The sequence below is a fragment of the Melanotaenia boesemani genome, chromosome 8 (assembly GCF_017639745.1).
Source record: "Melanotaenia boesemani isolate fMelBoe1 chromosome 8, fMelBoe1.pri, whole genome shotgun sequence".
In the NCBI taxonomy this organism is placed as follows: Eukaryota; Metazoa; Chordata; class Actinopteri; order Atheriniformes; family Melanotaeniidae; genus Melanotaenia; species Melanotaenia boesemani.
The window spans coordinates 25121258-25135169 of NC_055689.1; the positions used below are offsets into that span (position 1 = coordinate 25121258).

The 13912-nt window shown below is 37.9% G+C and overlaps 1 protein-coding gene across 1 annotated transcript in view; it reads right to left on the reverse strand.

The window, feature by feature from the left end:
* The window catches only part of LOC121645049 (retinal-specific phospholipid-transporting ATPase ABCA4-like), a 39655-nt gene extending 29574 nt beyond the window's left edge, over positions 1–10081 (reverse strand). Inside the window, exons 1-9 of the mRNA XM_041993343.1 lie at positions 10016–10081; positions 9674–9767; positions 9374–9515; positions 9160–9299; positions 8417–8544; positions 8082–8279; positions 4386–4475; positions 1663–1900; positions 189–328 (exon numbers count right to left, since the gene is read on the reverse strand). Of these exons, the coding sequence (XP_041849277.1) occupies positions 189–328; positions 1663–1900; positions 4386–4475; positions 8082–8279; positions 8417–8544; positions 9160–9299; positions 9374–9515; positions 9674–9767; positions 10016–10081 (1236 nt within the window). The remainder of the gene's footprint in view (positions 1–188; positions 329–1662; positions 1901–4385; positions 4476–8081; positions 8280–8416; positions 8545–9159; positions 9300–9373; positions 9516–9673; positions 9768–10015) is intronic.
* Between the last annotated feature and the right edge of the window lie 3831 nt (positions 10082–13912).

Here is a 13912-nt window from a genome sequence, read left to right on the forward strand (position 1 = left end):
AGACCCTCCACCCCCCACCCCACCCCTCTGCTCTCCTTTTCGTCTGCAGTCAGCTCATTCCACAGAAGGGTGGAGGGTTGGCTGTGTATGCAAAGTTACTGAGTATGTTGAAAGGCAGAAAAAGAGAGAAAGAGTGAGAAGAGAAAAAGTGAGAGGTGAAGGGTCAAATTGGAGGTAGACTGTCTTACACTCTTTAATATCTTGCGGACGGCAGGGGAGTCGGGAGTGTACAGAATCTTTCCCATCAGCAGGGGCTTGACTGAATTCCACACAATTTTTGTGACAGGGTTGGACTCCAGGGTTTGCATCAGAGCGTTGCAGAAGGGAGCTATGGGTAGAAAATACAAAAGTACTCAACAGCTATTCAGATGATATAGATTAAATTAGATTGATTACATTATTAGGAACATATTCCAAGCATACAATCTAACAACCATCTGGAAACTTCCTATTTAAAGCCCTACTTTATAATGATTACGCTTTCAAAAAGTCATTTTCCCCTTAAAATTGTACATTTTTAAGTATGAGTATGGCCTTAAAATAGCTTGAGGTATGACTTTACACCTTTGCCTCACACAGAGCATGAAATTTTATGAATATGCTGGTGGCTGAGCTGGGCGGCAAAGCTGCTCGGCCGGCTGGACTGGCTGCTTTGTTAAGCTAGACCAACTCAAGCCAGCTACAGCTGCTTGACCTGAGCCAAGACAGCTGCCCGCGCCCTCATCTAGCCATGTGGTCCATTTCTAATCTTTTTTAAATATTACTAAGGGCAATAAAAATGAAAGTGTAAGTACTTTTTTAATACTTCCACTTCTGTTGGAACTGTGGCTGATAGTACCTCCTTCGAAGGATTGGCTAACTTCTCATAGCTGTTTCTAGCTTCTCACTTCACCAGTTCCTCACTTTGCATGTGGATTAGCTGTACTCTGCTAGTGTGGATTCGTTCCTCCAGTTTTTGTCCTCCATGGAACATTAGGGTGTCTGACCTCATGTTTGTAAGGCATTACATTGTGATCTGCAGATTTAAAGCAGAGTTCTCCACCTTGATGGATGATTTTGCTCATGATGACTCATAAGTTTGTAAGTTAACAAGGAGGGGGACTCAGCCATTGGAGCTATTTTCCTCAAATAATATAAACTCATTAGGTTTTGACAAATGAAAAGACGAATATAAACATAACCGAAGACTTCTCGCACATGAATTTGTCAAAAACAGTAAAATAATTCAGTTTAATAAAGAAACAAAAGAGTCATTTGTTTTCTTTTTTAGTCAAACCTAATAGCTGACCTCTCCTTTCATCACTATTTTGGCATGATGGCTCATTAAGCTTCCTACTAAAAACAGCTTGGACCTGTAACTGTGGTTTCCATTAATGTATTTTCACTTTCAAAAGTTTATGTCAAAATGAGAGACATGCTTGAAATCCTGAAAAGGGAACATTTCTAGCAACATAACACGTGGGCAAACTGAATCATTTGAATATCATGTGCTATCATCGCTCACATCTTGTCTTGACAAAACAGTGTCTCTGTATGGACTCTTGTTGAGTAAGAGTTTAAAAATATCCCAATTTCTTGTAGTAGCTGTGAGCTGATACTGCTATTAAATCAGTCAGTAGATGTTGATAATGTTGGGACTTCTATTTTTCATGACATACTTACTAGCAGTGTCATCGTAGACATAGTTACGACTCTTGCTGCCATTGACCCCCAGAAACACCTTATAGTTGTTGTCTTCATACCAGTTGAAGGACAGGACCCTGGATCCCCCTCCCTCTGGATATCCACAGAAGAGGCTTGACACACTGGACATCAACTCAGTAAAGGAGGAGGGACCTCCAGCTTGGAACAGAGAGGAAACTGCCTTCAGGAGTTCTTGAGAACTCTCCCGCTCCATCAGCTGTGCAAAACACAGAAAATATCCTTATGCAGTCACTTTTCCAATGAACATGTCTACTCATTAATATAAATAAACTTTTCCAATCAATCAACCTGCATCACTTCATGCACAACAATAACCTACAGAAAATATCTTGGGAGGATCAGAATATCCTTTGACGTCTATCTTAGATTTATAGCAACTCTTAAAAAACTATTTTAAATAATTCATAAATTACATCAAGTATCAAACCACCTTTACTTAAACTTGAATTTAATATATTTTTTATCGTCTATTTAGATTCACTGTTGTGTCAACCTAACTTAAATACTCTTTAAGCACATTCAGCCACGCTTGCTGCCAACTAAGACCAAATATCATTTGGCCTACAGTATAGTTCCAACAGGATAAATAAATATTAGGTGCTGCCCTAGAGTCTAAACAATTAGTTTTGAGCTATTTGACCTTCAACTGGTAATTGCATACAGGGCAGGGATATTTACATCCATCATATTCATTCATACCCTGCGAATTTCATAATATAAACGATCACATGAAAACAATAGTTTGAAAGATAAGCAAACATGTTGGACAGACGTCTCTCCTCACATGATAAGGATAGTAGCAGGGTGGACTAAATATCCTCCTATTGACAGGATAAAAATAGTGCAGCTTTCCTAAGTGTGTATAATTTCCTCTTTTAAAGAATATGAAGGGGGGAAGAAAAAGGCATTGCTCCAGATATAACTGAAGAAATTAAATCAAATTAAGGTGAATTGAAATGTTTTGAATGATCTAATTCAGGAAATGATATTAGGTGGGGTTACATTCTTCCAGGAATAATTGTTTTTATTAGCGAAGTTCAGCACTCATAATTAAACCAAATTTTTGCACTCATATAAATGACTCATTCCTCTCATATTTCTTGCTTTACAAAACAAACACACATGCAACAACGCAAGTGCAATTTCTGCCTAGTTCACTCCCTCTTCCTTCATGTTTCTTATTTATTACTCCTCACAAGCACACACACACTGGGAGGAAGTAGAGGTGGGTAATGAGAATATTTGGCTCGCCTTTCTGTCACCACGGTGACACAAAAGTCCCACCTACAGGATGTGTCACCTCAAAAGAATGTCCATTTTTCCTCTCCTTCTTCTATCTCTGTGTGCCTCCCAACCCTCTCTTTCTCTGTTATTATCCCTGACAAAGGTGATGATGGGATACACTCCCCTGGGACGTGCAGTGAACGTGCCGAAACACACATCTTGTCACAGCCATTTGTGTGTGCAAGTGTGTACGTGAATCCATAAACACATGCATTAAAGCTGGGGCAGAAAAACCTCCAAGTGGATTCGAATTTAAGTGATCTGAGCAACATCTGGAATTCTTTGCTTGGCTTATAAGCTTAAAAAAATCTGATGGTGGAATCTGGCCAATCACAGGTTCCTTCAGAAAGATGGAATTCTTCAAACATAGGTACCAATGTGACATCCCTGAAGACGTTGTAAAGCCTGATATGGTAGTAAAGTTATTTCAGCTCTGACAACTGCCTTCACAGCAAAACTTATCCAAAAGTCATTATCAACCAAGCATAGGAACAGACCTGGAGTTGAATTCAGGAGCAACAATGTTCCAGGTTTAATGTTGATGTTCTTCTCTTGAACAGATGAGCTGCAAACAAAATGTTCCAGTACCCTTAATGTCTAAATTTGTTTTTAGCTGTTGGTGGATTTTGTAGGTAAATGAACCATCAGAACAGGTGACACAGAGGAAAATTATTTTCTGCCCGAGGTTCCTGTTGCAGCTAATTTAATTTCACGGCATGCAGCACGCTGATAGGCAGGTGACAGACGGCTGCATCGACATTGTTGGGTCTTTTTTTATTGTTGTTGATCTTTTTGAACTAATCTTGAACAGATTTCTTATGTGAGTTTTCATTTATTCATTGTACATATTCTATTCTATTCTGATGGTCTGTTAACTGTTACATCATATTTGTTTTATTCTATCCTATTTCATTTAGTGAGATAGAAATATTGTCTATTTTATATAATTATACAAATATTATCTATTTGATTTTACTCCATACAGTAGTATTCTATTCTGTTACTATTACAATCTCTTCAGTTGCATTACATTATTATCTTGTTCCGCTGTTATTTCTAGTTAACATGTATTTTTCAATAATGCATGTAGATGCATCACTCTACATGTACTGCACACGCTCACATACACAATCCCTTATATATCTGAAATGACAACAACATACCAGGACTCATGTAGAACACACGTAGATAAGTAACACACACATGTGTAACTCCTGCATTGTTAAGACCATTACTCAGCCTCCTCTGTGACCAGTTCTCAAACAGGGAGAAGCGGAAAAGGCGAGTTTCCTGGATGACTAAAAATACGAGTGCCTCTGATCCTGCAGGACTGAGAAGGCGATGAGGAAAGTGGAGGAGCAGGAGTGGAGAGGATTGATGGCTTTGGGAGCACTTACACTTTGGATCTTCTCCGATGTAGCCTTTAGAACTCGACCCCAGAAATGCAGGTCAATCCCCTGGGATCTGCTGTCCAGAACCTGAGGCATCTGTGGAAACAGTCACAAGATGCATTGGAGGAAGATGTTCATACAGAATTAAATGAGATGAATAAAGATAAGAAATGAGAGATTTAAAAACAAGTCTTCTTTTGTTCCTTTGTGTCAAACTCATCTGTGAACTTTATAAGTCCTGTCCCATGATAAGCTTACAAAGATCAACACAATCATGTGTAGCAAGAAACCAGTTAAACAACAACCATTAAGTGCTGAAAATTTCCATGAAGTGTTTGTTACTAAGGTGTTTGTTACTAAGGAAGGATTTTTTTTTTTTTTGCTAACATTCTTACAAAGACTTCAGGGGAATTATAATTAACATTCAACTGGGTAATGCCATCTATCCAGTCCATTTTTGATGCACTTTAGATTCAATGTTATTATAAGAAATTTAAAAAAATTCTTGTGCACTTTGTTGAACCTGTCTCAAACTTGAGATCATCGTAAAACTCCAAAAGTGACTTTATCTTCTTGGGAAACCATTAACAGAAGGTGTTAGAAAACTGGTGGTCAGGGCAAAGTGCTGAGGTTAAGGAAATGCTGAGTGCCAAGACAAACACATGCATGAGATATCCTTCCTCTTGCATTCCTCATGCCTGCATTTCAATGAACGAAGGAAGGAGGGAGGCAGTCTGATGAGGAAGGGAACGGTGTTGAGAAGAGAAGGGAGTCAAGAGCATACAGAGGGGAGAAAAGTTGTTAAGGCAAAGGTCAGTCCAGTAATGGGCTTTGAATTTAATTTGTTAACTGATGAGAACTAAGATGTTCCTGTTCTTGTTAATATAATAAACTTGTCAATAAACTGTCTAATTGAAAATGTCAATTAAAAAGCATCTGGATACCAAATATTTAAAAAAAAGGATGATATGAATTATAAAAGAGAGACAGTACACTGTCCATAACCACAAGATCCTGTACTCCAGTCTCTGCACAGGGGTTATCAGTGGAAGTCCAAGTTTCTTTGACAGCTCAGATAATTTAAAGGACACTGCCTTAGCATCAAACCCTGCAGACAGAGTCCAGGGAAGGGAAACTTTCTCTTCAGCTCAAAACAGGATGATTAAACTTCTCTTTAAATAAATAAACAAACAAAAGGAAGGCTAATGAATATTAAAGCACACTCTTTGGTTAGATTGGTAGATTTGGTTAGACTGCCCATGGTGTACCTTGCTTCTCGATAGGCTCTAGCCCTCCAACAACCCTGGATTGGAATAAGCAAGTACAGAAAATGGATGGATGGATTATTTGCTCAGGTAAGCCGATCAATTTGATTAACTCAGATGGTGTTCAGCTGTAATGAATGTGGCCAGGACCTCCACAGTGAAAGCAGTCCCAATGCAGAGGTGAGAGTGATGATGAAGGGCTGCATCTGTGTAAGTAGTGGAAGTAGTACGTTTATAGATGACATCATGAATAACTCTAGATATAAAATACAGGCTGACAAATCAACTCGTGGCCTCCAACAGCTTGGCAATGGAGGAGTATTACAACATAATCCAAATGAGTTTATAGATTCTTAAGAAGAGAAAAGTAAAAGCTAGGAGCTGGCCAAGCATGTTGTCTGACTTGAATTAGACTACCTCTGGGAATTTTAAAAGGAAAGGCAGAGACACGCCACACCTTCAAGAGCAGCTGAAAAAACTTGTAGAGTAATAGAATATTTCTCCAGAAATCTGAACAACATGGGTATCCCCATGCTAAGAAGGGCTGAGTGTTCTCAACAAGATGCAAAGTACAGAAAAAAAAATGAAATAGAAGATTTTAATCTCTAATGAATCTCTAATTTCTAATGAAATCAAATATAATAGAATAGAATAGAAATACTTTATTAATCCCTTCGGAGAGCCCTCAGGGAAATTTGGGTAATGTTCAAATTATTTCAGTATTAATATTTTATATATATATTAGTATATATATATTATATTATATATTATATATATATTATATTAGTATTAATATTTAGATTTATTTAATTAAATTGGGAAGGCATGAATATTACATTTTGTGTCAGTTTACAAAAAAGTTATTTAGACATTTCAGCCTCATGGTGATGCTCAGGAAAGTCACAAGATCTCAAAAATCATTAGGATTTGCCCTCTGGGAACAAGGTCTGTGCCAAAGGACATTATAGTTCAACCAGTGGAAGATAAGATATTTCATTCTCAGTAAGAGCCTGAACAAATCAGTACATGAGCTGCACAACGGGAATAAAATATGCTAATATACTACAAAGTAAATAAATTAAAAATAGGTAGTTAGCTAGGCAATTATCTTTTCGTGAACTGGCTTATATAAACACAGTTATTATAAACTGGACTAATGCAAATTATATAATGCATTTCATTTAATTTGATCATGATTGGACTACAATGAATTAGAGTGAATTGGGCTATATTTATAAAAGTATATTGAGATAACTATGTCATGAACTGAGTAAATGTAACTAGCAAATACAAATTCAACACACAAGCTTTAATCTACATATTGTTTCTTAAATTTGTATAGCTACATGCCCCCAATCTATTCATTTATAGGCCTCATTTACAAACCATTTACACCAGATTCCTTAAAATTATTGTATTTGTCTTCAACAAAGAAAGTAATTAAGAGCAGCCAGCTAATTGCACTCAGTCCTAAAGGTAGGCTTTCTCGTAGCCAGAAGCTACTGTATGCTAACTGCACTCCTCAGACTAGCACATGTAGGTAGTGACTGTATGAGGCGCAGCATTCTCTCTCATAGACTACCTCACAGGCTGTAGGCAGGCCTCGGTTAAGCCCATTAGAGAAAACAGGCCAAGACGGATAATGCCATATGTATTCCCTGAGCCAGTCAGCTGACTCACCCAGCCTGAACCTCAACACATACATAAAGTAAAAAAAAAACTAGAAGGTGTCAAAGAGGATAAAAGAATAAAGCACAATTCTATCTGCTCTCTATTTTTGTTTTATAGCTAATTTTTTCTTCAGGATATTTTTTCAGCGTAGCTGCTTCTTAGAAATGATGGCTTTGGAAATATATTCAAGTAAATCACTAAATGATCATTTTGTAGTCATCAAAAAGATGAGTGAAGGTGAGCACATATCCTTTGTTTTTCCTCCCCCTTTTTTAATATAAATGACTTGTGATAAAGCATGTGTACTTAGAGCTAACAACAACCTGAACAGATGTAGCAGAGTCACCCTTAAGCCAGAGTCAGCTTCTAGGCTGCATATGCAGTGTTAGCATAAACAACAAACCTCCAATGATAACTTCACAACGTAACAGAAAGTACATAAAAAAATACAACCACAATGCAGTTTCCCTCTGGTATGAATCAGAAATTAAGCTTTGCTGACCCTAATGTGAAGCCACATTTGTCTCAGCTGGCATGAGATTGGACTCCAGAGTGGTAGACAGAAAAGCTTTGTGAATTTCATTAAAATTTCAGTTGAGAGAAATTAAAAGATCCATCCAGAATTTGTAAACAAATTAAACCAACACAAAAAAAAGGCTGAAGCTCTAAATGGCTTCTACATGAGCATAGCAGGAAGCTAATGAATGATAAATGATAGCGTACTGTTGAGCAATTCTAATAAAACACTTTCCAGACAGATACTAACCAGTTGGAAGATCTTGAAAAAGTCCAGATTTGCATAGAGAACATCCTCTACCCTCTGCAGCCTCTGCTGGCTGAGGGCACACATGGCGTTGCGGACGCCGTGGAGTCCCATACGACTGGGGAAGATGATGAAGCGTTCCAGCAGGGCCTGGCTGCATGCTATGTCTTTTAGCTGCAGGTCCGGGATACCAAATGCGAACTAAACATGATTAGCAAAAAAAAAAAAGGTTCAGAGAAAAACATTGTGTTAGTGCTCTCTCAGGTAGATCCACAACAAAAACTAATCTTAACCTCTGTGAACATGCCACTATGACTCAATTTAGACTGCAGCTTCACCTGCTCCAGTCGTATCCTTGCATTGACGAGCTGGTAAACGACAGAATCGGAAAGGCCGGCATCTCTTAACAAGAAGGCCGTGAAAACCTCATCATCCTTAAGAATATCGTCTACCTTCAGCCCACGGCCTAGACAGAAAATTGTACACACCGATAGCAAAAGGTCAGAGCCACACAGAACAATATTAACCTGGGCAGTATTGGACTGCTCAGAGGAAATGATTCACAACAAAACAGATTGGCAGGAAAAAAGCAGTGTTTACACAAATATCCCTGCCAAAAGCTAAAGTTAATATAGTTGGAGGTAATACTGAGAACAACATTTTTTATGTGTGCCTTCAGGCCTGGTCATGAAAAAATCCTCTGCATGTGAACAACCACAATATTGTGAACATTGTGCAGGAATAAGAGGTCAAATGGAACAATGGAGAAAGGAAAGGCGAGATTATACAACACTGTCCTTTCTCTCTCTCTATGATCTCTATGTATCTATTGCATGCTTCTTATCAGATGGATGGATGGCAAAATAAACAATATTCTATTTAAACATTTTCCATCCACCAGTTTGAAAGAAACATTTAACGTGTCACACTAAGATAAGCACCAATCACAGCATCTTTTCTGAAAGCTGGTTAGTCTCAGCAATCTTTTTCCATTCAGATAACAGAAATCTTTATTAACCTGTTTTCACAAGAGAAATCTTACCATCTGAGCCAGTCATACGTTCTCACATTTCTCTTTTACCTGAGACTGCAGAAGGGTTGTTGCGTAAAGTATCCATAAAGGTTGAGAAAGATGTCATTTCACGCCAAAGCCGGCTAAGCTGCTGGACCTCCGTCTCATTGAGCAGAAGCTCCTGGGCATCCATATAAAACCGTGCCAGTCTGAAAATGTTAAAGGATGGTTTTAATTCTATTCCTGAATTTTGCATGTTTAAGAGGACTGTGGCTATGCTTACACTGAGTTGTTATAGTTGGAGACAACACCGGGTGACTCTCCTGGGGTTGGATATCGGAAGCAGGGGTTGTTTGCATTGCAAAAGACACCCTGGATCCAAGGGAGAATCCCTGCAGAGGGCATGGCCTTGTTGGGGAAGTGACCTGAACAAACATACTTGATATTAGAGGGCATGTGAGGGCTTACAACCTGACTGTAAAAGACTTCCCACAAAGGTTAACATGTTATTTTTTTCCATAAAGGGAACTCTAGCTGAATGAAGCTGTTTATGCCTTCACAGCTATCAGGAATATCTTCTTACATTCATGTTGTTGGTACAGAGGATTGGCCTTTCTCAGCCACACCAGACCGATGAATAACAACACCGGCCAGAAGATCTCCACCAGGAAGCGGATCTTGACAGAACCAGGTGAGAAAAAGTCATACAGGAAAGGAGGACAGAAAGAGGAAGATGAGCACTGTATTACAGGCATGTAATTATGTTTCTGGTCTGAGCATGAATACATCCAGTCTATTTTAAGACGGTTGTGTCAAACAGATTCATATGTGGTATTGGATTTTGATTTCTAAGGTTGCAGTTTGTGTTGTTATAATGTAGCATCTTGGACCTTTGATCCAACCCAGTTTACAAAGATATTTTTACCTTCTGTCTTTTACGAAGAGTCCAGTTCTTCCATAGTAACAGGCGGATTTGAGAGCCTGTCTTCATTGCTCTGCAGCTCAACCCCTGGAAGGGGTCATCAGACTCTGATAAACCTGCAGATGCACAACTCTATTAAAATCTGTTTGTCAAATCAACATCAGACTAAACAGATTGCCTTATTGTAAACCTCACCACTTTGGGTCAATTATACCTCCTGACATTAACCCATCAGCTGTCCATTACTGCTGATTTGACAGACTCAGTACTACTGGGATCTGGACTTGCCTTATTAGACTATTGTGGAGACTAATCTTATAATATCCAACACTGGTTGGTTTTGTGTGGAGAAACCAGCCAGCTCATACAAACACAAACATCAGTGACTGAGTGATTAAATGGAGAGACTGCTCAGCTTGTAGCGTTGCAGTTCTCTCACTGGCTGATGTGTTTTCAAAATATTTTGGTGGAACTTTTCTCCCAGAGCTGCAGCATAGATTGCTCATGAGCTGCAATACTCAAAGAGAGAACAGTAAAGCCACAGCAGAGAGAAGGAAGCTGAAAATTAAATTGTTCTCGACCTGAACATTATCACATCAGGAATTTGCACAAATCCTTTTTCCTCTCTTACCTCTGAATAGTGAAACAAGGGTCAAGGTTTTTAAATATCTACACTTGACAGCCCATTACAAGAGCCAATCTGCACTCCCAGCTGGCAAAACCTTTCTTTTAACAACATGTGACTCCATCAGTGTCTTATTTAATCCTACACTTCCACAAATCTGGTCATTTCCATCCTCTCCCTACTAACTTCTCTTTTTCTAGACCATCTTTATTAAACAGCTTTGTCGTTTCCTTTCATGCACGTGTGTGTCTGAAACAGAGCTTGAAAGATGGATTAGTAACCAGCTGATTACAAGCTTATCATCATGGTAGTTTGTTGCACTTATTTACTTGTGCCTTTACCCCATTTTGTTTTCTTTTCCTTGCTTATAGTTAAATGGAGTTTATATACACATTATCACAACATTGAATACACACCAAACATCACTGCTATACCTTTACCTGTTTCATTGCATTTTCTGTAACTTCAGCTTTATTTTCTCCATGTTCTATTCTGTTAGATGTAATGTCGTTTAAAAAATAAATATGAATGCTTCTTTTTAATGCCAGAACTCTGCAGGTGATGAGCACACCTGTGTAATCACTGTTGCACTGTAAAAAATTGTCCAAAGCAAAGAAAGAATAGGAGACAAGTATTATCAACACAAAGCAAGAGCTTTTCATTCCTACATCATACTGGATACTTTAAAGAATAATAATGCACCATACTTAAGTCATTATACTTAATAAAAACAATACTTATTTTGTTCTTAAACCCTTTTCTACCATTTAAAAGCCAACTAAAAGAATCAGTGCTAACTATGTGCAACGATAGTATTAGAAAGACTATTAGCACCATTTCAAAGGGCTAAAGGAGATCATGATATACGAAATGTGATTGATTTTAGATTATATGGGTATTTGAAAAAGGTTAGGCTGTAAGTAACCAGGTTTAACAGTATAGACACAAAGTATCTCTGAAACCCATCAGTCACACATTTGCTAAATAACATAGTTCAGCCAAAACTTATTGTTCTGTATTGTCAACACAAGTAATTCCAGTTAATAATTTCCTCAAAACAGAAGAATAAAAGCGTGTAGGCACGTTCACGTGTTTTATACTGACTTTGAACTTCTGTGGGTTTGAGTTTGACTTAATTTTGACCAAACAGGATTTTGATACAATCTAAGATTTTGTTTGCAGTAGTTTTGAGTCCATCTTTTGAACGACCATCCTTCAGACCACTTTTAGTGACGTATCCATCCTGTTAATGAGTTCCTGAGCAATACATAAAAACCCCAACTACTTCATTGTGTGGGCCTATAAAGAGGCAGAACTCTAATAGGAATATCAAGTTATAATATTATTAAGAACTACTAAATGTGTTACCAACAACAAATGTTTATCTTTAAGTAGTACATCAAGTACATGCACATGACCCTTAATACATGATGGGCAAACACAATTTGTAGCTGCTCTGTCATAAAGGTTCATCCCAAAAGACAAATTAATTTTGGAGATATAGAAAGGGAAAAAGTCGATAACATGTACAAGTTACGTGCAGATGGAACATCAGTGAATGCCGGATATGAAAAGTAATTTGTTTTTAGTGACATGCCCAATGGATTACTACAGACTGCTAGAATGAGGATGCAGGGACACAAACACTTGTCGGAAAAAAACAAAAGAGCAACTTTAGGACTAAAACAGGAGAGTAAAGGCTATCATTAAGTCTGCTTTCTTTCTTACTCAAACATTAAATTCACACCACCGGATGTCCTTGTGAAAGCTTGGCAGAATTAATGTAGTAATTTTGTGGTAAACATGGTGCATTATGGAAGATTAGATTAAAATATATAACCTATACAAACTGTATCAATAAAAACCTTTCAAAAGCTTCTCCTAGAATCTGTCATGACACTTTGCAGACCATGACAATTAGCTTATTACCTGTTAAGAGAAAAAAAAGCTGTTAATTCTCAAGCTTACCTTTTACCAAACGGTTAAAAAGTTGAACATCTAGAGAAACAGGTTGATAAACAAGCTGAAGTAATGGGGAACATTAAGCAGGGAAGGGAAGAGCTTCAGATGACTTCAGCTGCCCACTCTTTCTCTCTCCCTCTCTTTCTCTCCCTGCAGGTCAGCAGCACTCCTAATCTGATTGCTTTAATCTCCCAGCTCAACATGGGCAGGCAGAAAAAAGACAACAGTCATCCATTTTGAGGCTGAATTAGGCGGATATTTGCCGATGAAGAAAGGTGGAATCCTGGTGGAGAGAAAAACTGGAGGTGGGCTCATCACGGCAGCAGCCAAATGTGTTTGTCAAAACATGCGAGAGCGAGATTTACCTGCACTGTCACTGACTGTGCGTCACTCTGGAGGCAAGTCTCTCAGCGAGGCACCTATGAATTAAATCAGAATTTGGACTCAGAGATGCAGGAGCTGTAAGCACTCAGAGATGAAGAGGATTGTTTCAGATTTTGTGTTGCATATGCCTAAGACGTCTCCCTCCTCTGAGGAGCTCAGTGAGGTGGCGCAGGTGACACGGGCAATTAGGTGAAGAGTATGTGAAGACTCGATAGTAGCACATTAAAAGCACCTGAGCCCGCAGCACACACAGCTTACTCTGAAAACTGAAACCAATTCAGGGTTTAACTGTACAAAATGTAACATAACAAATAAAACAAAGAGAAAATAACCTCACAGGATCCATGACTGTAAAGTAAAACAGGATTCATGTCTCATAGATAGTAAGAAATATACACCTAAACATGAATATAAGCAACATAAATCACCTATATGGGTCTAAATCATAAAAATATAAACATATAAACTGTGATAAGTGAATAAGCATGAATATTTTTTTTTATTTTTTCTGTTTTGTTACTTTCAATTGAAAAGCTATGCTGCTGTATAGAAATAAAAAGCTTTGGCCTTGGGGAAATTGTTATATTCTGCCCTCAACAAACTAAAGGACTACAAGACAAATAGCTGTCAAGTCCTGAAATAGTCTGTAATAGGACTGGCTCTCATGGTACCTTTTCCATTTTTGCCAAATACAACAAAAGAACAATTTAACCACAACACTGAAATGCAGTTATGCAAGAAGACTACAGATAAATGATTTATGTAAATAAATTTCATACATCTTTTTTCTTTTTAGCAATTGTTTTACAGATTTTCCTTTGAAATATGAAAATATTTATTATGTAATTTAGTCATTTAAAGCACATTTATAGTATACACAGTTAATATAAATAAATACATATAAAAGATCACTAAAAAAAGAACAGAAA